The sequence below is a fragment of the Anas platyrhynchos genome, chromosome 11 (genome assembly GCF_047663525.1).
Source record: "Anas platyrhynchos isolate ZD024472 breed Pekin duck chromosome 11, IASCAAS_PekinDuck_T2T, whole genome shotgun sequence".
NCBI classification, from domain to species: domain Eukaryota; kingdom Metazoa; phylum Chordata; class Aves; order Anseriformes; family Anatidae; genus Anas; species Anas platyrhynchos.
This window is the reverse complement of record NC_092597.1, coordinates 22,275,768-22,293,380: the sequence shown is the minus strand read 5'-3', so window position 1 is coordinate 22,293,380 and position 17,613 is coordinate 22,275,768. Positions and strand designations below refer to the sequence as shown.

Genomic DNA, 17,613 nt, shown 5'->3' with positions numbered 1-17,613 from the left:
AGGCAGCAGCTGTTACGTATTTGTTCTGGCTCCAAAGCCTTGCCAACACCGTGCCTGCTGGAGCTGTCGGGAGAGGGATTAGTTGGGATCTTCTGGGCTCGGGGCTTCCAGTGCAGCTCCCGGTGGAAGACCTTATCTGCTGGTGTTCACTGCAGGAGGGAATTGTGCTTCCCCTCCACATGGCATGAATAATGGCTTTATCCTGACTTATCCTCACGCATTTCACAGGCCCAAGTCTAGAGTAGGTTGATGTCCAGCAGCACCAGCACACGGAGATGTGTCGCCCCTAAAACTGGCACCAAAAGCTTTCAGTACTTCATTGCCGGCTTAGTGGCTGCTTTGTAAAACAGGATTTTAATCCAGTAGCAGATGAATTTGACCAGACAGCACTCTCAGTCAGCTTCGACACAGCAAACTTGTTATCTCATCAATATCTGTCATTGCCTAACTCAGCTGAGCTGCCGTAATGGAAGCGCCATCCATTTGAAATCCCAAAGGTAGGCATCGGTTTGGGATCAATGCTCTCACAATCTCCATTAACTATTATGATGCCAGTGATGCTTTAGATCTCTTTGGGGTTAATTTCTTCACGCCAGGATAAGCCAACAAGATGTCTTCACTTCACTTTGAAAGACTTGAATCTATATATAGAAGAGTGGTGGCACAGTGATGCCAGCATCTCCAGAATTCACGCACTTTCACAGAAACTCCCATTGTATTTCACCATGCTGTCCTCATCTTCCAACTTCTCCACTGCTGCTATTGCCCTTCCCCACTGTGAAACCACAAGCCAGGAAGCCCCACACCACACAGAAAAGCTCCAGCTGGCAGTGCCAGATGTGTCCTACCCACTGCCCCAAAATCACAGCCCCAGGGATGGTGTGAGATGAAAGGCACAGCGTGCTGCCTGTCATGCTGCAGTCCTGAATGGGAGGCCAACACACTTTTTGCTGTGTGAAATGTCTTTACCTGTCCCAAGACTAGCAGGAGCAGTACCCTTTATCTCTTCTGTGCCACAGTAATTAGTATTTTAGATGAAGGCACTGGAATCACACTGATTTGAGGGCTCAGAATTGCAATGTAAAATTTCAAAGACATTAAAAGAGACACCTCTACCATTTTCCAATATTGTTCTTTAATAGGCACTGAAAAGAAAATGATTACATCTAATGATTTATTAGTGAACAAAATCATCCAATTAGACAGTCAATGACTGATTTTCAAAGGGATTGCACAGAACAATTTAATATAATACAAGATAATAAACATGTCCTGAATTGAGTCACTGAAAGATGCTGCTAACAGACTGTCAGAGATACCAGATATTTACAGCAGAATAAGCCACCACATCAGATAAAATAAAATACATCCTCTCAAGGATATAGAAATATGGAAAGGAATCTTGGGCTGCATTTCAACTCCGGGCAATTTACATAACTCCCGAGAAAAAGCTTTGTGTGGTGCCAGACCTCTTAAAAGTAGCCCATGCATGCTGCTGTCATTGGGATTACCCAAAATGTGCCGGTTGTGAGGCAAACCTCTATTGGTGCCAGAAGCTTGTGTGACTATACACGGTCCAAAAAGAGCAGGCAGAATCCAGGCTTCAAGATTTATTCCAAAATCTGCACAATAATAATTAACAACACATCAAGAAGGGGAAAAACAAAAAAAAAAAAACAAAAAAAAAAACAGCTTTGACCTTATGGGATGGTTTTAAAGAGAAAAACATGCAGCAAGTAACTTGAGTAACCTAAACTAAAGCTATCATTAAAATCATTTTGTCTCCACGTTGCCACTAAATATGTCAGACCCAGGCAAGTTTTTGTGCTTAGAACTGATGGCTTCATATTGCAGGCTTGCTCACGCAGCTGTTACTTAAAGCTGCATTTTTGATAAAACGGTAAAAAGCAAGTAAACAAACCTGCAACTGAAACTGGTTTATATATATCATTATGAAATCATTTTCTGGTTCTACTCAGAATCATGAAAGCTCCATTAATGCTGCCAAGCCATTCAAGTGGGTGAGTAACAATATGAACTCTGCACTTAGAAGCAAGTTTGCCTTTTGTTTGCTTTGATACCTGCCTGGCCTCAGCTGGTATTTAATCCAGCTGGTGTTCCTGTTTGCTATGAGTAAGGCTGAAATTGCAGCTCGGAAGAAGGTGCAAGGCAGTCTCTGGGGATCTGAGTATACAGTTCCCAAATTTGTCAGTCTAAATATCTTGCACTGAAGGCCACAGAGTTGTGGTCGAGGAGACCTCCACGCTGTTGATGGAGACTTCTGATACACCTTGAAACTGGAGAAATGCTTCAGAGTACTGACCCTATGGTATATTACAGAGGGAAGAGGCAGAATTTAAGGGCTGGTTGCCTGGACTCAATCTTGGGCAACGCAGTGAATGTAACCTGTAGAAATCACTGCTAAGTTGTCCCATGAAAAGGAAATTCCTCTCCCTTAAATTCCCTTAAATCTGCAGTGCCAGTCTGTGGAAACCTGGCTTCAGTCTTTGAGGTTACAAGAAGCTTGGATGATAAAGGTAACATTTAAGGAGTAACGCTTTTGTATTTGCATGTATGCTTTTGACTTTACTTAGAGCAACGTGACGCCAAATTTTACACTAAGAGCAGTCTCCCTGGATGACCGTAGGGGCTGATCACCTTGGCTGTTGGGCTGAACGCAATGGGACTGGGTACATGAAGGGGAGCAGCACCTCGCCATACCCCAGAAGGGACATGGCAGGGGACAAGGGCCACCTGGGACCCCTGACAACACGCAGGGGACAGAGCACAAGCGTCACGGGGCCACTGCGCTGCTCACACCCCAGCGTGTTGCCACCACCGTCCCCCTACTTTGGGGTCACGATGCGCTTGTCTGGGTTCTTTGTGGGGGCAGCTGGGCTCTCCCTCAGCGTTTTACCACCACAGAAGTGCTCCACCTGAGGTGCAGGCGCCATTTCCTCGCACCCCCCCTCCACCTGAGGGGCAGCCGCCATTTCCCCCTACCCCTCCCTCCACACCCCGCGGGGCAGCCGCCATTTCCCCGTGCCCCCCCCGGCTGAGGTGACGGTGCCTCTCCGCATTTCAGTGTCCCCAGTCCCCATGCAGCTGCCACAGCGTCCCCAGAGCCGGGCACAGCCCCGCTGCGGGGCGGAGCGGCGGGGCTGAGCCGAGCCGAGCCGCGGCGGCTCCGGGGCGAGGCGGAAGGGCGACGCCGGCCGGGCGGGCGCTGGGAGGCGGCGGGGCCGGAGCCTTCCCCCGGCTCGGAGCGGTCACAGCCTTGCAGCCCGGTTCTCCCTCCCCGCCACCCCGGGCCGGGCCATGCCGCAGCCCGGCCCCGGTGAGGCTGCCGGCCGCGTCAGGGAGGCGGCGGGGAGGGACCCGCTGGCCGCCGACCTGCGGTGCAGCCTCTTCGCCGCCGCGCTGCAGAGCTACAAGCGCGACTCGGCGCTCAGGCCCTTCCCCGGCCGCTATGCCTGTGGTGACACCAAGGACTTCGAGGCGCTGGTGAGTGGCCCCCGGCTCCGCTTTGCTCGCTGCTGAGGCCGGGAGGCGGCTCCGGAGTGAATTGGGTGCGGGCGCTGCCTGCAGCCAGGCTGTGGGGAGCTCGCTCACAGCCCTCACCGAGGGCCCAGGCGCGGCGTCTGGCCAAGTCCTGGGGCAGGGACACCTCTAAACATCATCCAGACAGCTGAGCTTGTGCTGGGTGTTTATATCCGGAGTATGAGTGCTTTGCTCAGCCTCCGGAGTGAGGAAACAGCCACGTAAAGCTGTAGTTAATGGGCGAGCTCAGGGCAAACGTGCGTGGGAACATTGTGGGGTACAAGCAGGTGAGAGCACAGGTGGTGTTTCAGGGCCACCAGCACAGCACGAGGCTCAGTTTACCCCTTATATATCCCCTCAGGTTTCACAATAAGTTTGGGATTCTGGTGAGTAAACTACTTGCAAATTTCCACATCTGATATCAAGATGCAGAGAGTTAAAAGACCTCGCACTGCGTGTAAATAAAAGCAGTTTGGGAGGGTTTGCAGTTTGCAGGGCCTGGATACCTCTTGCATTTATCCCACTTGAAACTGCATTTTGATGGCTTGTTTCCTTTCAGGAGCTTGCTTGCTCATTCCTGTGTGTACCGTGCAAACGCTGTTGATAAACATAAGTATAAATGGCTTAACAAGATGCGACAAACTTTCACAAACTCGGAACAAATGTCTATCTCAGAACTGAAACTGGTTTTCTGTTTACAACCTATTAGGGTGAAATATTGTTTTGTTTTCACTAGAGGTCTCTGTTTAATCATAATGAAAAGAGGGAGCTTACACTAAATGTCTGTTTTGTTAGCTTGCAGATACCAATGCGCTACCAAGCCTGAAAGAACTTCTAGAGTCTGTTCCAAACACAGAGAAAAGGACCTGGGATTTATTTAGTTGGATTTTATCATCTAAGGTCTTAATGATACAAAGTACTAAGAAGCAGGAGGTAAGTTTTACATTCTGAAAGTCTTGGTAAGAATTTGTCTTTTAAGGCAATTTTGCGTTTCAGAAAGTATTTCCCTCCTGCCAGAAGTTAGCTGGTTATTGGAAGAACTTGATGTGAATGCATTTTTTCTATATATAGAGAAGGGGGTTCTTAATTTTTATTTTAGGAAAACTAGTTGGAAGAACTAGTTATCACTGTCAGTAGTTCATGATTGGGCAATGATTGTAGCTCCCATTAACAGAGCATGTACATGCATGTACTAGACCAAGATAGTCCTCCTCAGGTTTCATGGGGCTGGGTCCTGCTTCTCATTGAAAGACAAATTTGTACGTCTATGTACTGGCCCAAAAATGGAGAGGTAAGGTTAAGAGCCACCGAGGCACTTCGCTAATAAGGATCAAAATAGTTGTAGAGATTAGCAGCAAGATGAAAACAACTTCTGGGTTCACATTTTTTTTCCTTTTCCAGGATCAGCTGATGAACGTGTCATCTTAGTAGCCAAAACAGCATTGTAGAATTACAAGATTTTCCTTACATCTCTATTTCGTAGTAGCACGCCAGTCTTTTTTTTTTTTTTTCTTCTGGAAAGATGAATTAAGATTTAGCTTTGACAGCAAGAAACTCAGAATTCTCACTGTAGGCTTACTCTTCCTGATTTGTGGGAGTGTTGAATTCTAAGCAGGAAGCATGATCAAAATACATAAAGCAATTTGAAAACTTAAGGGATAGTAAACAAAATTCTCAGTGAATAGTCTAACCCCATAAACTAAGACCCGTATTCCTTCCTGTTTTCCAGTATGAGAAGATACAAGAACTGACAGGGATGTCTGGTGCTGCTGTTCCTGCTCCAGACTTCCTATTTGAGGTAGTGTATTGCGATCAGCTGAATACCAAGTTTGCCGAGACCAAGGGTGAGCGGGACCTCATCTATGCCTTTCACGGTAGCCGCCTCGAGAACTTCCATTCCATTCTGCACAACGGCCTGCACTGCCACTTGAACAGGGTGAGGCTCCTGGTGTTTCTCGTATTGACACCACATCTTTTGTTGGCCACTAGAAGCCAATGACACTTAAAAAAAAACACCTGAAATTCCTTTCTGGTATTTTTCCTTTTACAGTGTAATTCCTTTTACTTGTTTTCACTTTAGCGTAGGCCTTTGTGTGTGGTTGTATTGGATCTTCTGATGCAGCCTCAGGGTAAAAACTGGAAGTGGCAAGAAACATTTTTTCTCCATCTCCAGTGTGACAAATAATGACTGTCCTTTATTTCTTTGTAAGGAAGCATAACACCTCTGAAAACAGTGACCTATTTAACACCCTGCAGCTGGAAAATGCACACGCACAGAGGAAGATAGGCTCTGCACTGCCTGTGTCATTGTCTTTCTGCCTGGCTAAGGGAGATATCCCAGGATATGTAGCCCTTCTGATTTCAACAGAAGAGAAGCTGGGACTCCTCGCCTTATGTTGTTTGTAAAGCAGCTCTGACACAACAGCTGTATATTCTTCCTGTCAACCTGAACCATGATTTCCTCCCCACACTCTTTTTATGAGTAATGGCTCATCAGCTACGCCGGATCTACTGGATTAATAATGATACCCAGTTGGCCAAATCTTCTGATACGAAGTTACTAAAACAGTTATTTTTGAAAGGAATTCACAATTGAAAAATAGTTCCTTCCTTTCCTATAAAGCAGGGGTTTAAATGTGAGTAAAGCCTTGTCTGTACGTGAAGGTTGGGTTATTTGAATGACGGCAGTCTCAATAAATCAGTGAAATGCCCCTGACAGCAGTGCAGTCATGTTGATATAAAATATTTAACGGGCAAACTAAATCCGAATCCGGGAAATCATGAATCTGTCCACACCAAGGGTTGTGCCAGACAGTCAGTTTGAGGGATGGCAGCTGCCCCACCCCAGGGAATTAGTGCCAGGACAAAAAACTCTGCATGGATCTGGCCAAATGTGGGTAAGAAGAGCCTTTCTGCATTTACCTTCAGAAACAGAAAGGCCAGGCTGAACGTAAACAACACTTGTGTGCTTTTTGTAGTTTGCGCTACAGCATTTTAGGATATGTTTCTGCTCCATTTCAGACGTCCCTGTTCGGTGAAGGTACCTATCTCACCAGTGACCTGAGCCTGGCTCTCCTCTACAGCCCTCATGGTCTCGGTTGGCAGCGAAGCGCGTTGGGCTCTATCCTTAGCTGCGTAGCTGTTTGCGAGATCATCGACCACCCAGATGTAAAGTGCCAGGTGAAAAAGAAAGGTGAGCCTGTTGCAATAACAACTACACGTACCCCTTATTTAGCACCCATTGTATTTCAGCCTTGTGCATATATGCAGTTTTACAAAGTGTAGTGTATGGATACTCATCAGCAGAAACTGGCTGCAGATCTCTTTTACAGCTGACCCCTCAACAAATAGACAAGTACCTCGTTGTCTGTCAAACTTCTCTTAAGATAGTATATTTAAAGGATAGAAAATAATTTGGTTGCATTGTTTGTTTTTACTAGTTTCAGTAATATGATAAAGTCATCTATAATGCCTGCCCATTTCATCAGTGGTGGTGGGACAGAAGCAGCAGAAGTGTATCAAAAACAAACTGTATTTGATGTCTGGGAACCTTCTGCTCAGGTTGTCCTCTCCTATGACTGCTTCCTGCTTGCCAGGCTCAATCAGTCCTTCAATGTTGTTTTCCTCTCCCTGTTAATATTAGCAGCTGCTCAAGTGCTGTGTGTGAAACCCGCCTCCTTTTCACCCTGCTCTGGGACTTAATACCATCCATACCAAGGATGACTAGGAGTGGTATAGCCTCAAGCAAACTTTTCAGTCTATTCTTGGATGCTAAAGGATTCTGGGGAATTCCCAGACTAGATCTTTGATTATCTCATTCCCACTCGTGTGTGTATGTGAGGGTGGTGATGGTGTTTTTTGTATACTTGAAGATGTGCATCTCTTTTTGCTTTTCTATTCCCCAAAAGACCTATTCTTTTCTCTTCCCATACAGATTCAGAAGAAATAGACAGAAAAAGAGCAAGAGTGAAAAACAGTGAAGGGGGTGATGTACCACAGAAATACTTTGTCGTCACAAATAATCAGCTTTTACGAGTTAAATACTTACTAGTATATTCACAGAAACAGCATAGGAGGTAAGAGTTCAGCTATCTAGAGCGATGAGCATGCTGTAACAGATAGATAAACATATCCCATTTGTGAAAAAACAATTGGAAACAAACTGCAAAGACCTGCTTGCACTGCCAGATTGTGTTTAACCTGTTTCCTGTGGTAATAAGCCTTACTGCCTCTGTCATCATTCTTCCTCTACCTGCTAATTTAATGCTCTCAGTTTCAGCTAAATTTATTTTTCACCAGACCTGTAAGCATTTAGTATCATCATTAAGATACTTAGAGAGCTCTAATAGTTTCCTGCTATCAACAAATATGAATGAAACTCAATTGAGTGCTGCTCTTAAAACTAGGGCAGTCTCAACTCTGTTCTTACCGATTCTAAGAGGCAGCATTCACCCAGCTAATCAAATACAGGTACAGCCCAGGCAGTTACAGCCCTGCACAGCTCCAGGCAAGTCACAGAGGGAGGTGTGGACATGGAGAGAAAGAATAGGGCTGTGCATGGTGACTTAGGGAAAAGGGATTGGGAAATAGGAAAAGGAATAGGGAAAAGGGAAGAAGAGGCTTTGTTGGTTACATGGATTGTGGAACAACTTACGGTTTTTATTGTGTTAGCTTAAATTATTTAAAATAACAAACCTTAAGATACTCTTTGTCAAGGTAATTTGTACATCTTTCACAAAACTCATGCACTTTTCCCTTTTCAGCCCTTCAGGTCAATCTTCCTGGTTTTCCACCCACCGTTTTGCCATAATGATGATGCTGTACCTCCTGCTGCTAATGGTGATTGGGGCCAGCAACTCGCCAGCCTTCCTCTACTACTGGCACAGAATGTTTGACTCAGAGGGATGAGTTGCCTAAGAAGATAAACTGTTATTTCACTATGTGCCTTAATAATAACAAATCCACAATGCACTGCATCTCTTCCAGAGCTCTGGAAATAAAGGTGCCTGGAGCTTTCCAGTTCCGTCTCCGCTATGTTATCCTCATGGCATCTTTCCACTTACTGTTTCTGTATTCCTGTGATTCATGAGGATACTCGGCACAGCTGAAAAGGATCACGATGGTGCAGCTTAGCATGAACCAATTGTTGAGGGGCCATGGGAAAAAAAGTTATGTAAAATTAATGACAGCTAAGTGTGGAAACGCTCTGGTGTAACTATTCTCTGTCAAACTGAGGTAGGAGTATTTGCACAAGTTGGAAAGGAGGATTTTTCTGTATGTCAGTGTGTCTTTACCAGTTTGTTTTCAGAAACTGTGTTTAGTGATGTTTGGCACGTCTCAGCGCAGATGGGATCACGGTTAAAACCAACTTTGTTTCTGACCCGGAATTTTTATATTTGAGCATAATGATTGTAATAAAAGAACATGAAATAAAACAGCAACCAAAATGGAAAAAATTACGTGGCTCCTACTAAGGTTTCTTTCTCCCCATAAAGTGTGTACGAGGTTTGTGCTCTCAGCCGTGACCTGTCTTGTCCTTTGGTTAGTGCATAGATCAGACAGGCTCAGGCACCTCAGCATCAGTACTGGAGATGCGTTGTCCTATTAAACTGCCTTCCACTTCTGTTTTCTGCAGCAAAAAGGTAGAAGGTGAAAGGTTGCACTTATGCTGCCACCTGGCAGGCTTTTTAGGGTTGCGGCTGCTGGATCTGGTCCAACATTTTTAGTTGCATTGAATTGTTTTCAGCCTCACTTTGTGAACAAATAGACCAACAACAGTAGCATACCAACAATTTCCTGAAACGGTTTTCTCAGGAATGGAGTAAAATAGCAGCAGAAGCGGTAGGGTTTATTTTATGTCTGAACATTTGTGGTGTAATTAACTTCATGTAGACTTCACTCAGGCCTTCATGTGACAACTTATTCATAATACTATGTAAGGTAGATTGTCCACTTCCATTTTTCACAGAGAAGTGGCATTTTTGGTGGCTGAAATTATGGCAGTTGCACTGTTTGCAGAGTGCTTTGGCTTAATGCTGGCACATCCAACCTCACTACATCTCAGATTCATCTTTTCTAACCTCGAAGAAAGGCATTCTTACTGCTTGTTTGGAAACACACGCATAGGTATGTGCTAGTTAGTTAATGGAAGGAAACATCATACACCTTCTGCCCAGTTCCTTCATATTTACTTGTTACTATTCTGTCCTTCAGATTTTGTTACAAAGCAGCCCACAACTGACAGAACAAGGAGCAAAGGACTATCGCCTGATCAGTGACTGGGCATGGGATAAGCCTGATAAAAGCCCAGGGATTCTAGGTGAAGAAAAGCTGGCAACATGCTGCTGTTCGAGCCCTGGCATTTAGCAGCAGACTTGATAAATGCAGGCTTTCATTGCACAGTGAACCCTAACCAAAATAAAAAAATCTCATCACATATTCCTAGCAAATGAGCCTATGATTACCGCCTCGCTCATTAAATATTTCAAAGAAAATCTCTTCTTTCTCTCATATTCTGTTACCTAATTGCCAGAAATAATGACGAGGTAATCAGGTTTTCTGACTAAAGTTAGAGGACAAGTTCATTTACAGCAGCCCCTCTTCTTGGTGGATGGAGCTAGAAGCATTTATTCCAGTTAATTTTGCTGCCAGAACAAATTTATTTATTCACCATACAGCTTGCAAAACAAGAACATTATAATCCAATTCCCCATTGCCTTTTACAGTCCATTAATAATGCTCACTGTTACAGCACGTTGCATTTCCTCAGCCCAAGAAACGCACGCGCTAATTATAGTGCTGATTTGCAATTAAAATGTACGCAAACTAACAATTTATTGCAAAGCAGATTCAGCCACTTTCCAGCAGCTCGCTCCGATGTTTCAGTGCAGAAACTTGGGATCTGAAGCACGCACGGTGTGTTTCTGGAGGTTTTTGCCCATTTCTGGCCCCCCTCAGCATGTTATATTTAAATGTGCCGTGCGTGTAGGGGTTTTAAGGTAGGTAGCAGGGCAGGCAGAAAACCTAGAGGTGTTTGGCAGTGCCTAAAAGGTTTGGTGTTGTTAGGGGGCTCGGTGTTTGCCTGGAAATGAGACGTCTTTTGGAACAGATGGGATATCCTGGGCTCTCTGGAAAAGGAGGAGATTTAGCAGCAATTGCTTGATGGATGGCTGTTTCATTAAGTGAGCCTGGGAGCCCCCCAGTCAGACAAAAGGAACAGATGGGGAGAAACGTGGCAGGGTTTGGGGGGCTTCCTTGCATAGGAAAGTTTCTGAAGGATAAGCAAAAGGAATTGCTGTGTGATGGCCACTCAGCACTATCTTCTAACATCCGGCTGGGCTTTTTTTTTTGGCTTTTAACCGGAGAGCTGAACTCACTTCCAAAGTGGGGGAGAACGGGTCCGTGTCGTGAGCTAGCCCCGAGCTGATCTGCATCGGGGGCTCCAGGCTGTATCCTCACGGAGAGGAGCACCGGGGAACTTTGCGCGTGAGCCAGCACTGCAATTAAAGCAGCAGGCAAAGGTAGATTGTCTTTTTCCACTCAAATTTGGTCAGGTCAAACAGACCCACAGGAAAGAGGCGGCCACAGGCAGGGAACCAGGCTCTGACGGCTCCTTGGTGCTTTATCTCCCCATCAGCAGACTGGGAGAACCCCAAAGGCAACGGGAAAATAATTTCGTGTCAGGTGCTCACGCCCTACCTTAGCTGGCCTGCAAAATACTGAACACCCTGCTCTCGTGCTTGTTCTCTGTGCTCCCTGCTGATTTCAGCATGTGTTTCCCAACGTGGCAAGAGGCAGTCAGCTGAATTAATGCGGGTGTTGTGCTGAGTAACCGACAATGTTATGAATTAACCTCAGGTTCTCGTTAACCTCTGCAGCCCGTTGCGCGGCTCTTTGGACACGCACGGAACTATAAAAACGCTAATGGGAGATGAATCAGAGCTGCCTCCCGAACAAAGGAATGCCCTGTCTGAAGCAGGCAGCCCGGGATGAGGTCGAGAAATGGTAAAATTACCAAAATACCTGCGTGCATTAACACGGTCATTAAATTATAGCGGTGGGTATGGAGATTTTGTTACTGGAGTCGGACAAACCCAACCCTGCAAGGGGAAGGGTGGCAGCGGTTTTTGGCAGGGGGAATGGGTGGATTTAGGGAAGTGGAAGAACTCTCCTCCTGTAAGGGGAAAATGGGTGATAAACGTGTATGGAAAGATCTCAGGAGCCACCTGGGTGACACGGGCAGGGAGGGAGCCACGGCACAGATAGAAGCACCTGCGGGGCGAGGCTACGAGCTTCGTGCCCCCAAAGCAGTGCAAAACCCTCTTGCTCCCTACATTACAAACACACTTAAAAAAGGCAGAACAACCTGAACTTTCGAGCCAGGCCAGGGCTCGCTTCCACCCGCAGCAGAAACCTGCGAGCAGAGCCCATCCCCGCGGGGCACGGCTGCGGCACGGTGCTGCCCGCGTGCGCCGGGCGCGCTGCTTGGCACCGAGCTCTGCGAGTGACATTTTCCTTCTCCCGTGAAAGCTGTTGTTTTGGGCGTCTTGCCCACGCTCTGGGCTTCCCGAAATGTCAGCCCTGAGCTCCAGCAAAGGGAGGGAAGGGAACGACAGGGAATAGTGCACAGAGGGCATGGTGGGGCAGCACTGGAGAGCCTGCAAGCATCCCGGGCACCGTGCCCAAGGAGCGAGGTGGGTGTCCTCTCCAGCACCCCGAGGAGAAGGATTTCCCTACTGTGCCATGGTTCTCCTAAAGCCAAACCTGATTCTGTTCTCCCTCCATGAAGGCGGTGGGACCCCCGACAAGGGAAAAAACACTTCTTGCTCCTTAGAGAAGGTCTCTGAGCCCATTAGGGATCTTCAGCAGTGCAATGAGACCAAGGGAGGGTCTGACAAATAAGTTGTCTTCCCCATCACCATAGAAGAAATTCCTTCTCACATCAGTCAAGCCAAGACAGCCCAGCATCCACGAGCCCTGCTCCATTAGCGCTGTGTAATTAATTAACCCTGAGCAGAACGAGCCCAGGAAAGCCAAACGGCAATTACACATCTCGCTGGAGTTTGGACTCTTTCTAAAGGGCTCACATTAATCCCCACCAGCCAGCCTGGGCTCCTGCAGCTCTAATTGATTTTTTTTTTCCCCTCCTCGGGCAGCATGTTTAGCATAAGTGATGTTTAGCACGGGGAAAGACGAGTGCCCAGCACCTGTCCCCAGCCTGGTGTCACCCGGAGCACTTTGGCTTCCCATACCCTTGCCACCCAGCAAGCACCACTTACACCTCTCCGACTGAAACCCCACCGGCTCTGGGAGCAACCACGCTTTGTCACAACCACAAGTCAAGAATTGTTATTACAACAAAGCTCACTCATCCTGATAAAATCCAGATGCTCGCTGAAAACCACAGTGGCCACAAAAATACCCAGGACATCGCCTCCTGCCAAGTCCAGAGCTCCTGAATGGTCCAAGGATTTCCAAAAAATAAACCCCAAATCCACTTGGTTCAAACAAACTGGTCTTCAAAAGCAGAAAAACGCATTTGACACCGATCCGTATGTGATGAAAAGAAATGATCCATTATCTCTAATTGCACAGAAGGGAACAACACAGCTGAATAAACCCAACTCATCAGCCTACACCCAGAGAAGAGGCCTCCACCTCCACAAGCAACTTCTGGCACACTGGTGGATCGAAAAATAAAATAAAACCCAATTTACTCACCACAGCACAGCTCCTTCCTTCTTCTTGCCATGCAGCTGAAGCCGCCTGCACCCAGCTGGCACCCATGGGTGCTGATGGACCCCCCACCCCCTGCTGCTCCCCAGCACATTGCTCCTGGGGACACAGATGGGCAGCACCTGCGGGGTCTTTGCTTGGGGGCAGAAGTGGGATGCTGGTGCTGGGGCAAACCAATCGCGTATTAATGGGAAAGGGAAAAAAAAAAAAGAGGAGAAAGAGTGGGTTTTGCTCCATCAGCCCTCGCGAGCTGCTTGTGGCAGCCCAGTGTGGGGTCTGAGGCAAAGGGCATGTCCATACCGACCCTGCACACCAGGACGAGGCAGCCAGGACTGTTTTCCCTTCTGGCTGTCTCCAGAAAGGAGAAGAAACCCCACACCACACCAAAACACCCCACAAGACCCCACTTCAGCTCTTCGTGCCCCTCCTGCCCATGTCCCCCACACCCGCACCCACCTTGTGGCCATCTCCAAAAGGCCCCTGTGGGGCAAAGCAGCCCCAAGGCAGTGCCTCCCGTCCCCTTTTGGTGGCTCTCCTCAGCACACTGTGTTGACAGTCGTCCCGTTGGAGCCCCCTGAAGCCCCCCTTCCATTTGCAGCCCCATCCTTGATGGTTTTCTCCGAGGCTGAGGCAGGTTTGTGTCTCTCGTGCCTGGTGATCGCCGTTTCGAGGCCCCTGAGGCACAGCTGCACGTCCTCCCGAAACGAGGGGGTGTACAGCCCGTAAATCACCGGGTCGGTGCACGTGTGCAGCAAGCCGAAGAGAAAGAAGCTGTGGTTGATGTACTCGGGCGTCCTGTGGATCATGGCAGGCTGGAACCAGTACCACAAGCCCAGCAGGTAGTACGGGGTCCAGCAGATGACGAAGGTGGCGACGATCACAACCGTCATCTTGAGGGTCTTCATGCGCGCCTTGGAGATGGGGTCGTTTTGATTTCTTACCAGACCTGGTGACAGAGGCATAAAATCATGGAATCGTTAAGGCTGGAAGAGACCTCCAAGATCATCTGGTCCACCCTACCACCGATGTCACCACTAAACCATGTCCCCAAGCACCAGGCCCAACCTCTCCTTGAACACCCCCAGGGACGGTGACTCCACCACCTCCCTGGACAACCCCTCCCAACGCCTGACAGCTCTTTCTGAGCAGAAACGTCTCCTCATTTCCAACCTGAACCTCCCCTGGCGCAACTTGAGGCCATTCCCTCTGGTCCTATCACCGGTTGGACCCCAAGGGGCTGGGGCCTGCTTACCTTTGTTGACCTTGAGCTGCTTACTGATCTCCCAGATGATTCGGGTGTAGCAAACGATCATGATGCTCAGGGGGGTGATGTAGAGGGTGGTGAAGGTGAACATGTTGTAGAGGGTTTCCTCCCACTGCGCTCGGAAGCTGCCGTGGGTAACGCACTGGGTGAAGTTCCCTCCCGGGACCGTGTGCAGGTGGAAGAGGAAAAGCTGAAATCGAGAACCAAATAAGAAGGCGGGGAGGTTTTGGGGCAGAGCACCGCATCCAGGCAGTGCTCCTGGCTGTGCACGGCGAGCACCTCCCTGCTGCTGTCGGACCCTCCGAGATGCTCTGGGCACCCGGCTCTTGGGCTTGGCCTTGACTGGTGGTATCTGGGGTCTGTGAGATCCCATTTCTATCTCATCATTTCAGCAGCAGAGGGGGGATTTACCCTCAGGTGCCCTCCTCTCTGCTTTCTGCTGTACCACACTCTACTTTGGGCAGTAACTGCTTAGGTTTGAGGTTTGTCTTGGCTCAGTCCGACATGTTTTGCAGTGGAGCAGGGATACATTCTGGGGAGCTGAGAGCCGCATGGATAAGAAATTTTAAAAAAAAAAAAGGAAAATTGAATATTCCCTAGGATTAATTCAGTACCCTAATGGGGTACAATGACCTCCAGCTATAAGCAAGGTGCAGAACCAACGCAGCGACTGCAGACCAATTTGCTCACCAAAGTCAAGCTGGCGGAGGCGAAACCCACAGACTGGGACAAACTTGTTGGTGAAGCCCCTCTCCAAAACCAAACCCTACAGGGCAAGCGCCCAGCCCTACCTGCGGAGCAGCCAGGAGCACGCTGCCCGCCCAGGCGGCTCGCAGCAGCAGCCCGTTGCGGCGCCGGGCACGGGCGAAGGGTCGGAGGACGGCGGCGTGCCGGTCCAGGCTGATGACCACCAGCACCAGGGCGGCTGCGTACATGGCGAAGAGCTTGAGGAAGTTGAGGAGCTTGCAGGAGAGCTCACCGCCGTACCACTGCACCGTCACGTTCCACACGGCGTCCAGGGGCATCACCGCCACCGTCACCAGCAGGTCGGCCAGCGCCAGGCTGAGGATGAGCGGCCGCACGTGGGATTTCCTCCGCTTCCTCAGCAGGCTGCCCAGCACCACCGCGTTGCTGCACGCCGCCAGCAAGAAGAAGACGGCCGTGATGGCCACGCGCACCCTGGCCGCCTGCGTGAACCGGGGCTCGACCCAGTGCTGGGGGCAGCGAGCGGCCGAGGCGTTGAGGTCCCCGTCCGCGGGGAGGTGGCGGGGAGGCACACGGGGCTGGCTCATGCCCTGCCGAAACGCTGCTGGCCAAGGGACCCCCTGGTTGGGGGTGAGGAATGCGGCGTGTCTTCAAGGAAAGCAGCTGGGAACTGGGGAGGAATGGGGAGAAGGTGGGACGTGAAGGGCTGGAAGCAAGGCGGAGGTGCCAGCAGCACCCCCAGGCTCTCCGCTCCCTGCCTGCGCCACGCTGCCCGTGTTGGCGATGCCGCCCGTGTGCCCTCTCCGGCTCCCACTGTAGCTATAGCAATCCCCTGCCCAGACGTATTTTTAGCTCTTTGTGAGGCTGTTGAGCAGCTGTGGAGCGGTGGCTGGGGCCATGGGACCAGCGCCTGGTTGGGCATGTCTTTCTTTGCAAGCAGACCACATCTTTTTTAAAAACCCACGATTTTCATTAGCAGGTGAAAGCTTGATGGTCTGCCTCCATCTCCTGCACTGGACCCCACACCTAGGGGTGGTCAGGAGGGGACAAAGGGCATCCCGTGCTGCCCAGGCACTGGCAGAGGCTCTCAGGAGAGGCTCGTGGTGGTATTTGGGAGCTGGGACCTTCCCCAGACCCAAGCAGCACCCTGTGGGGTGCAGGCAGAGCCCCACAGTGGGTGCCCCTCAGCCTGCTCCATGCCCCTGTCCCGCAGGGATTTGTCTTCTGAAGGAGAAGCAGAAGGTGAAGGCAGAAATGTGGGCACATTTTTGGGTGGCTATGGGGTGATGAGCACCACGATGGTCCCCCAGGGTTTGGTTTAATCGCCCATTTATTCCTGAGCACAACCAGCTTGGGGACAGCCCGCATTTCAAGGGCAAATCCTCCCAACTCTTACGCACTCGAACATTAACGCTCCCACCTGCCAGGAGCTCTCTTAGCATTTTGAGCACCTTCTGGCTTGCCAAAATTATCACGTTCCCTGCCTTTGCACAAATAAAAAGAGCCGCAGAGACGAAAACTGCCCCCGAGCTCTGCGGGATGGAGACGCCGATGCCTTGCAGCCAGCTGCCCTCCTCCAGCCCCATTGCCGCATCCATCCCTTCCCTCCCCAAAAAGCAAGCAGAAAAAGCAGTAAAAAGTGCTGATCTGCTGGCTGGCTGGGAGAAACCTACGCTAGGATTTGTCCCAGTGGACAGGAACCTACCTGGCACAGACATGCCCCGAAGAGAAGCGAAATGCCCCTTGCCTCTCCAGTGGCCGTGGCTGCTCGTCAGGCTGCTCCAGCACCGAACATCAGCACATCCGTGCGGCACTGCCCTGCGGCGAGCTCTTCCGAAGCAGCAAAAACCTTTAAAAACCAGCAGCTACGCTCTTTTTAGCACAGGCGTATGCAGGCGCTGGCATCTGGAGCAGGCAACACCGACACAAACACCCCCTGTGCTGGCAACGTGCAGCAAACCCCGAGCATGGCGAGCAGAGGTGGGCACCTCTGCCCCCATGGGCTTAACGAGCTGCCCGCTTTGGGCTTTAATGAGCAGGCAGCGGGGAGAGGATGGAGCTGCTGGGTTGTGAGAAATGGGCAGCGCTCAGGTTGGTGCCTCTGGTGGGGTGGCCAAGCGTGGCCCCGTCAGGGAGAAGTGCCAACGCTCGCCGCGTCGGTTGGCTATAAATACAGGAAAATGAGTTAATTATCTCTGGGGTTGGTGAGGAACGTCCTGTTGCTCAGACAACGGAGAGGCTTGCAGCACACACAGGCACGCACACACCCCTGGTGATGCTCCGGGACCAGCCGGCTCCCCGTGAGCCCCAGTGATGAGCACGGCTATGTGCCCGGGCTGGAAATGCCATAAGGAGGGGATTAAACCCGC

At 49.6% G+C, this 17,613-nt stretch overlaps 2 protein-coding genes across 3 annotated transcripts; one reads left to right on the top strand and one right to left on the bottom strand.

Annotated features, from left to right (window-relative positions):
- The first annotated feature begins 3,031 nt into the window (after window positions 1-3,031).
- On the top strand, window positions 3,032-8,999 carry PARP16 (poly(ADP-ribose) polymerase family member 16). The gene is made up of 6 exons (XM_038185180.2): window positions 3,032-3,504; window positions 4,336-4,473; window positions 5,270-5,476; window positions 6,562-6,733; window positions 7,475-7,616; window positions 8,304-8,999. Exons 1-6 carry the CDS (start codon window positions 3,319-3,321, stop codon window positions 8,446-8,448), a joined length of 990 nt encoding a protein of 329 aa, XP_038041108.1. The 5' UTR covers window positions 3,032-3,318; the 3' UTR covers window positions 8,449-8,999.
- Window positions 9,000-12,861: 3,862 nt separating this feature from the next.
- LOC139998532 (gonadotropin-releasing hormone II receptor-like) lies at window positions 12,862-17,611 on the bottom strand. Of its 2 annotated transcripts, XM_072043335.1 has the most exons (4): window positions 16,950-17,611; window positions 15,331-15,914; window positions 14,528-14,729; window positions 12,862-14,221 (listed from the first exon to the last, which is right to left on the bottom strand). In XM_072043335.1, exons 2-4 carry the CDS (start codon window positions 15,829-15,831, stop codon window positions 13,812-13,814), a joined length of 1,113 nt encoding a protein of 370 aa, XP_071899436.1. In that variant the 5' UTR covers window positions 15,832-15,914; window positions 16,950-17,611; the 3' UTR covers window positions 12,862-13,811. The 2 variants fall into 2 exon arrangements, with proteins under 2 accessions (XP_071899436.1, XP_071899437.1); XM_072043336.1 differs by lacking the exon at window positions 16,950-17,611 and having other exon boundaries at window positions 15,331-16,020.
- Between the last annotated feature and the right edge of the window lie 2 nt (window positions 17,612-17,613).

Excerpts from the sequence above, each read along its gene's own strand:
- PARP16 (XM_038185180.2), top strand. The coding sequence starts at position 3,319 with ATGCCGCAGCCCGGCCCCGGTGAGGCTGCCGGCCGCGTCAGGGAGGCG. Across the intron at positions 3,505-4,335 it reads CCAAGGACTTCGAGGCGCTG|CTTGCAGATACCAATGCGCT; the intron begins GTGAGTGGCCCC and ends CTGTTTTGTTAG. Across the intron at positions 7,617-8,303 it reads TCACAGAAACAGCATAGGAG|CCCTTCAGGTCAATCTTCCT; the intron begins GTAAGAGTTCAG and ends TTCCCTTTTCAG.
- LOC139998532 (XM_072043335.1), bottom strand. The coding sequence starts at position 15,831 with ATGAGCCAGCCCCGTGTGCCTCCCCGCCACCTCCCCGCGGACGGGGAC. Across the intron at positions 14,730-15,330 it reads TGCTCCTGGCTGCTCCGCAG|CTTTTCCTCTTCCACCTGCA; the intron begins GTAGGGCTGGGC and ends TCTCGATTTCAG. Across the intron at positions 14,222-14,527 it reads GCAGCTCAAGGTCAACAAAG|GTCTGGTAAGAAATCAAAAC; the intron begins GTAAGCAGGCCC and ends CTCTGTCACCAG.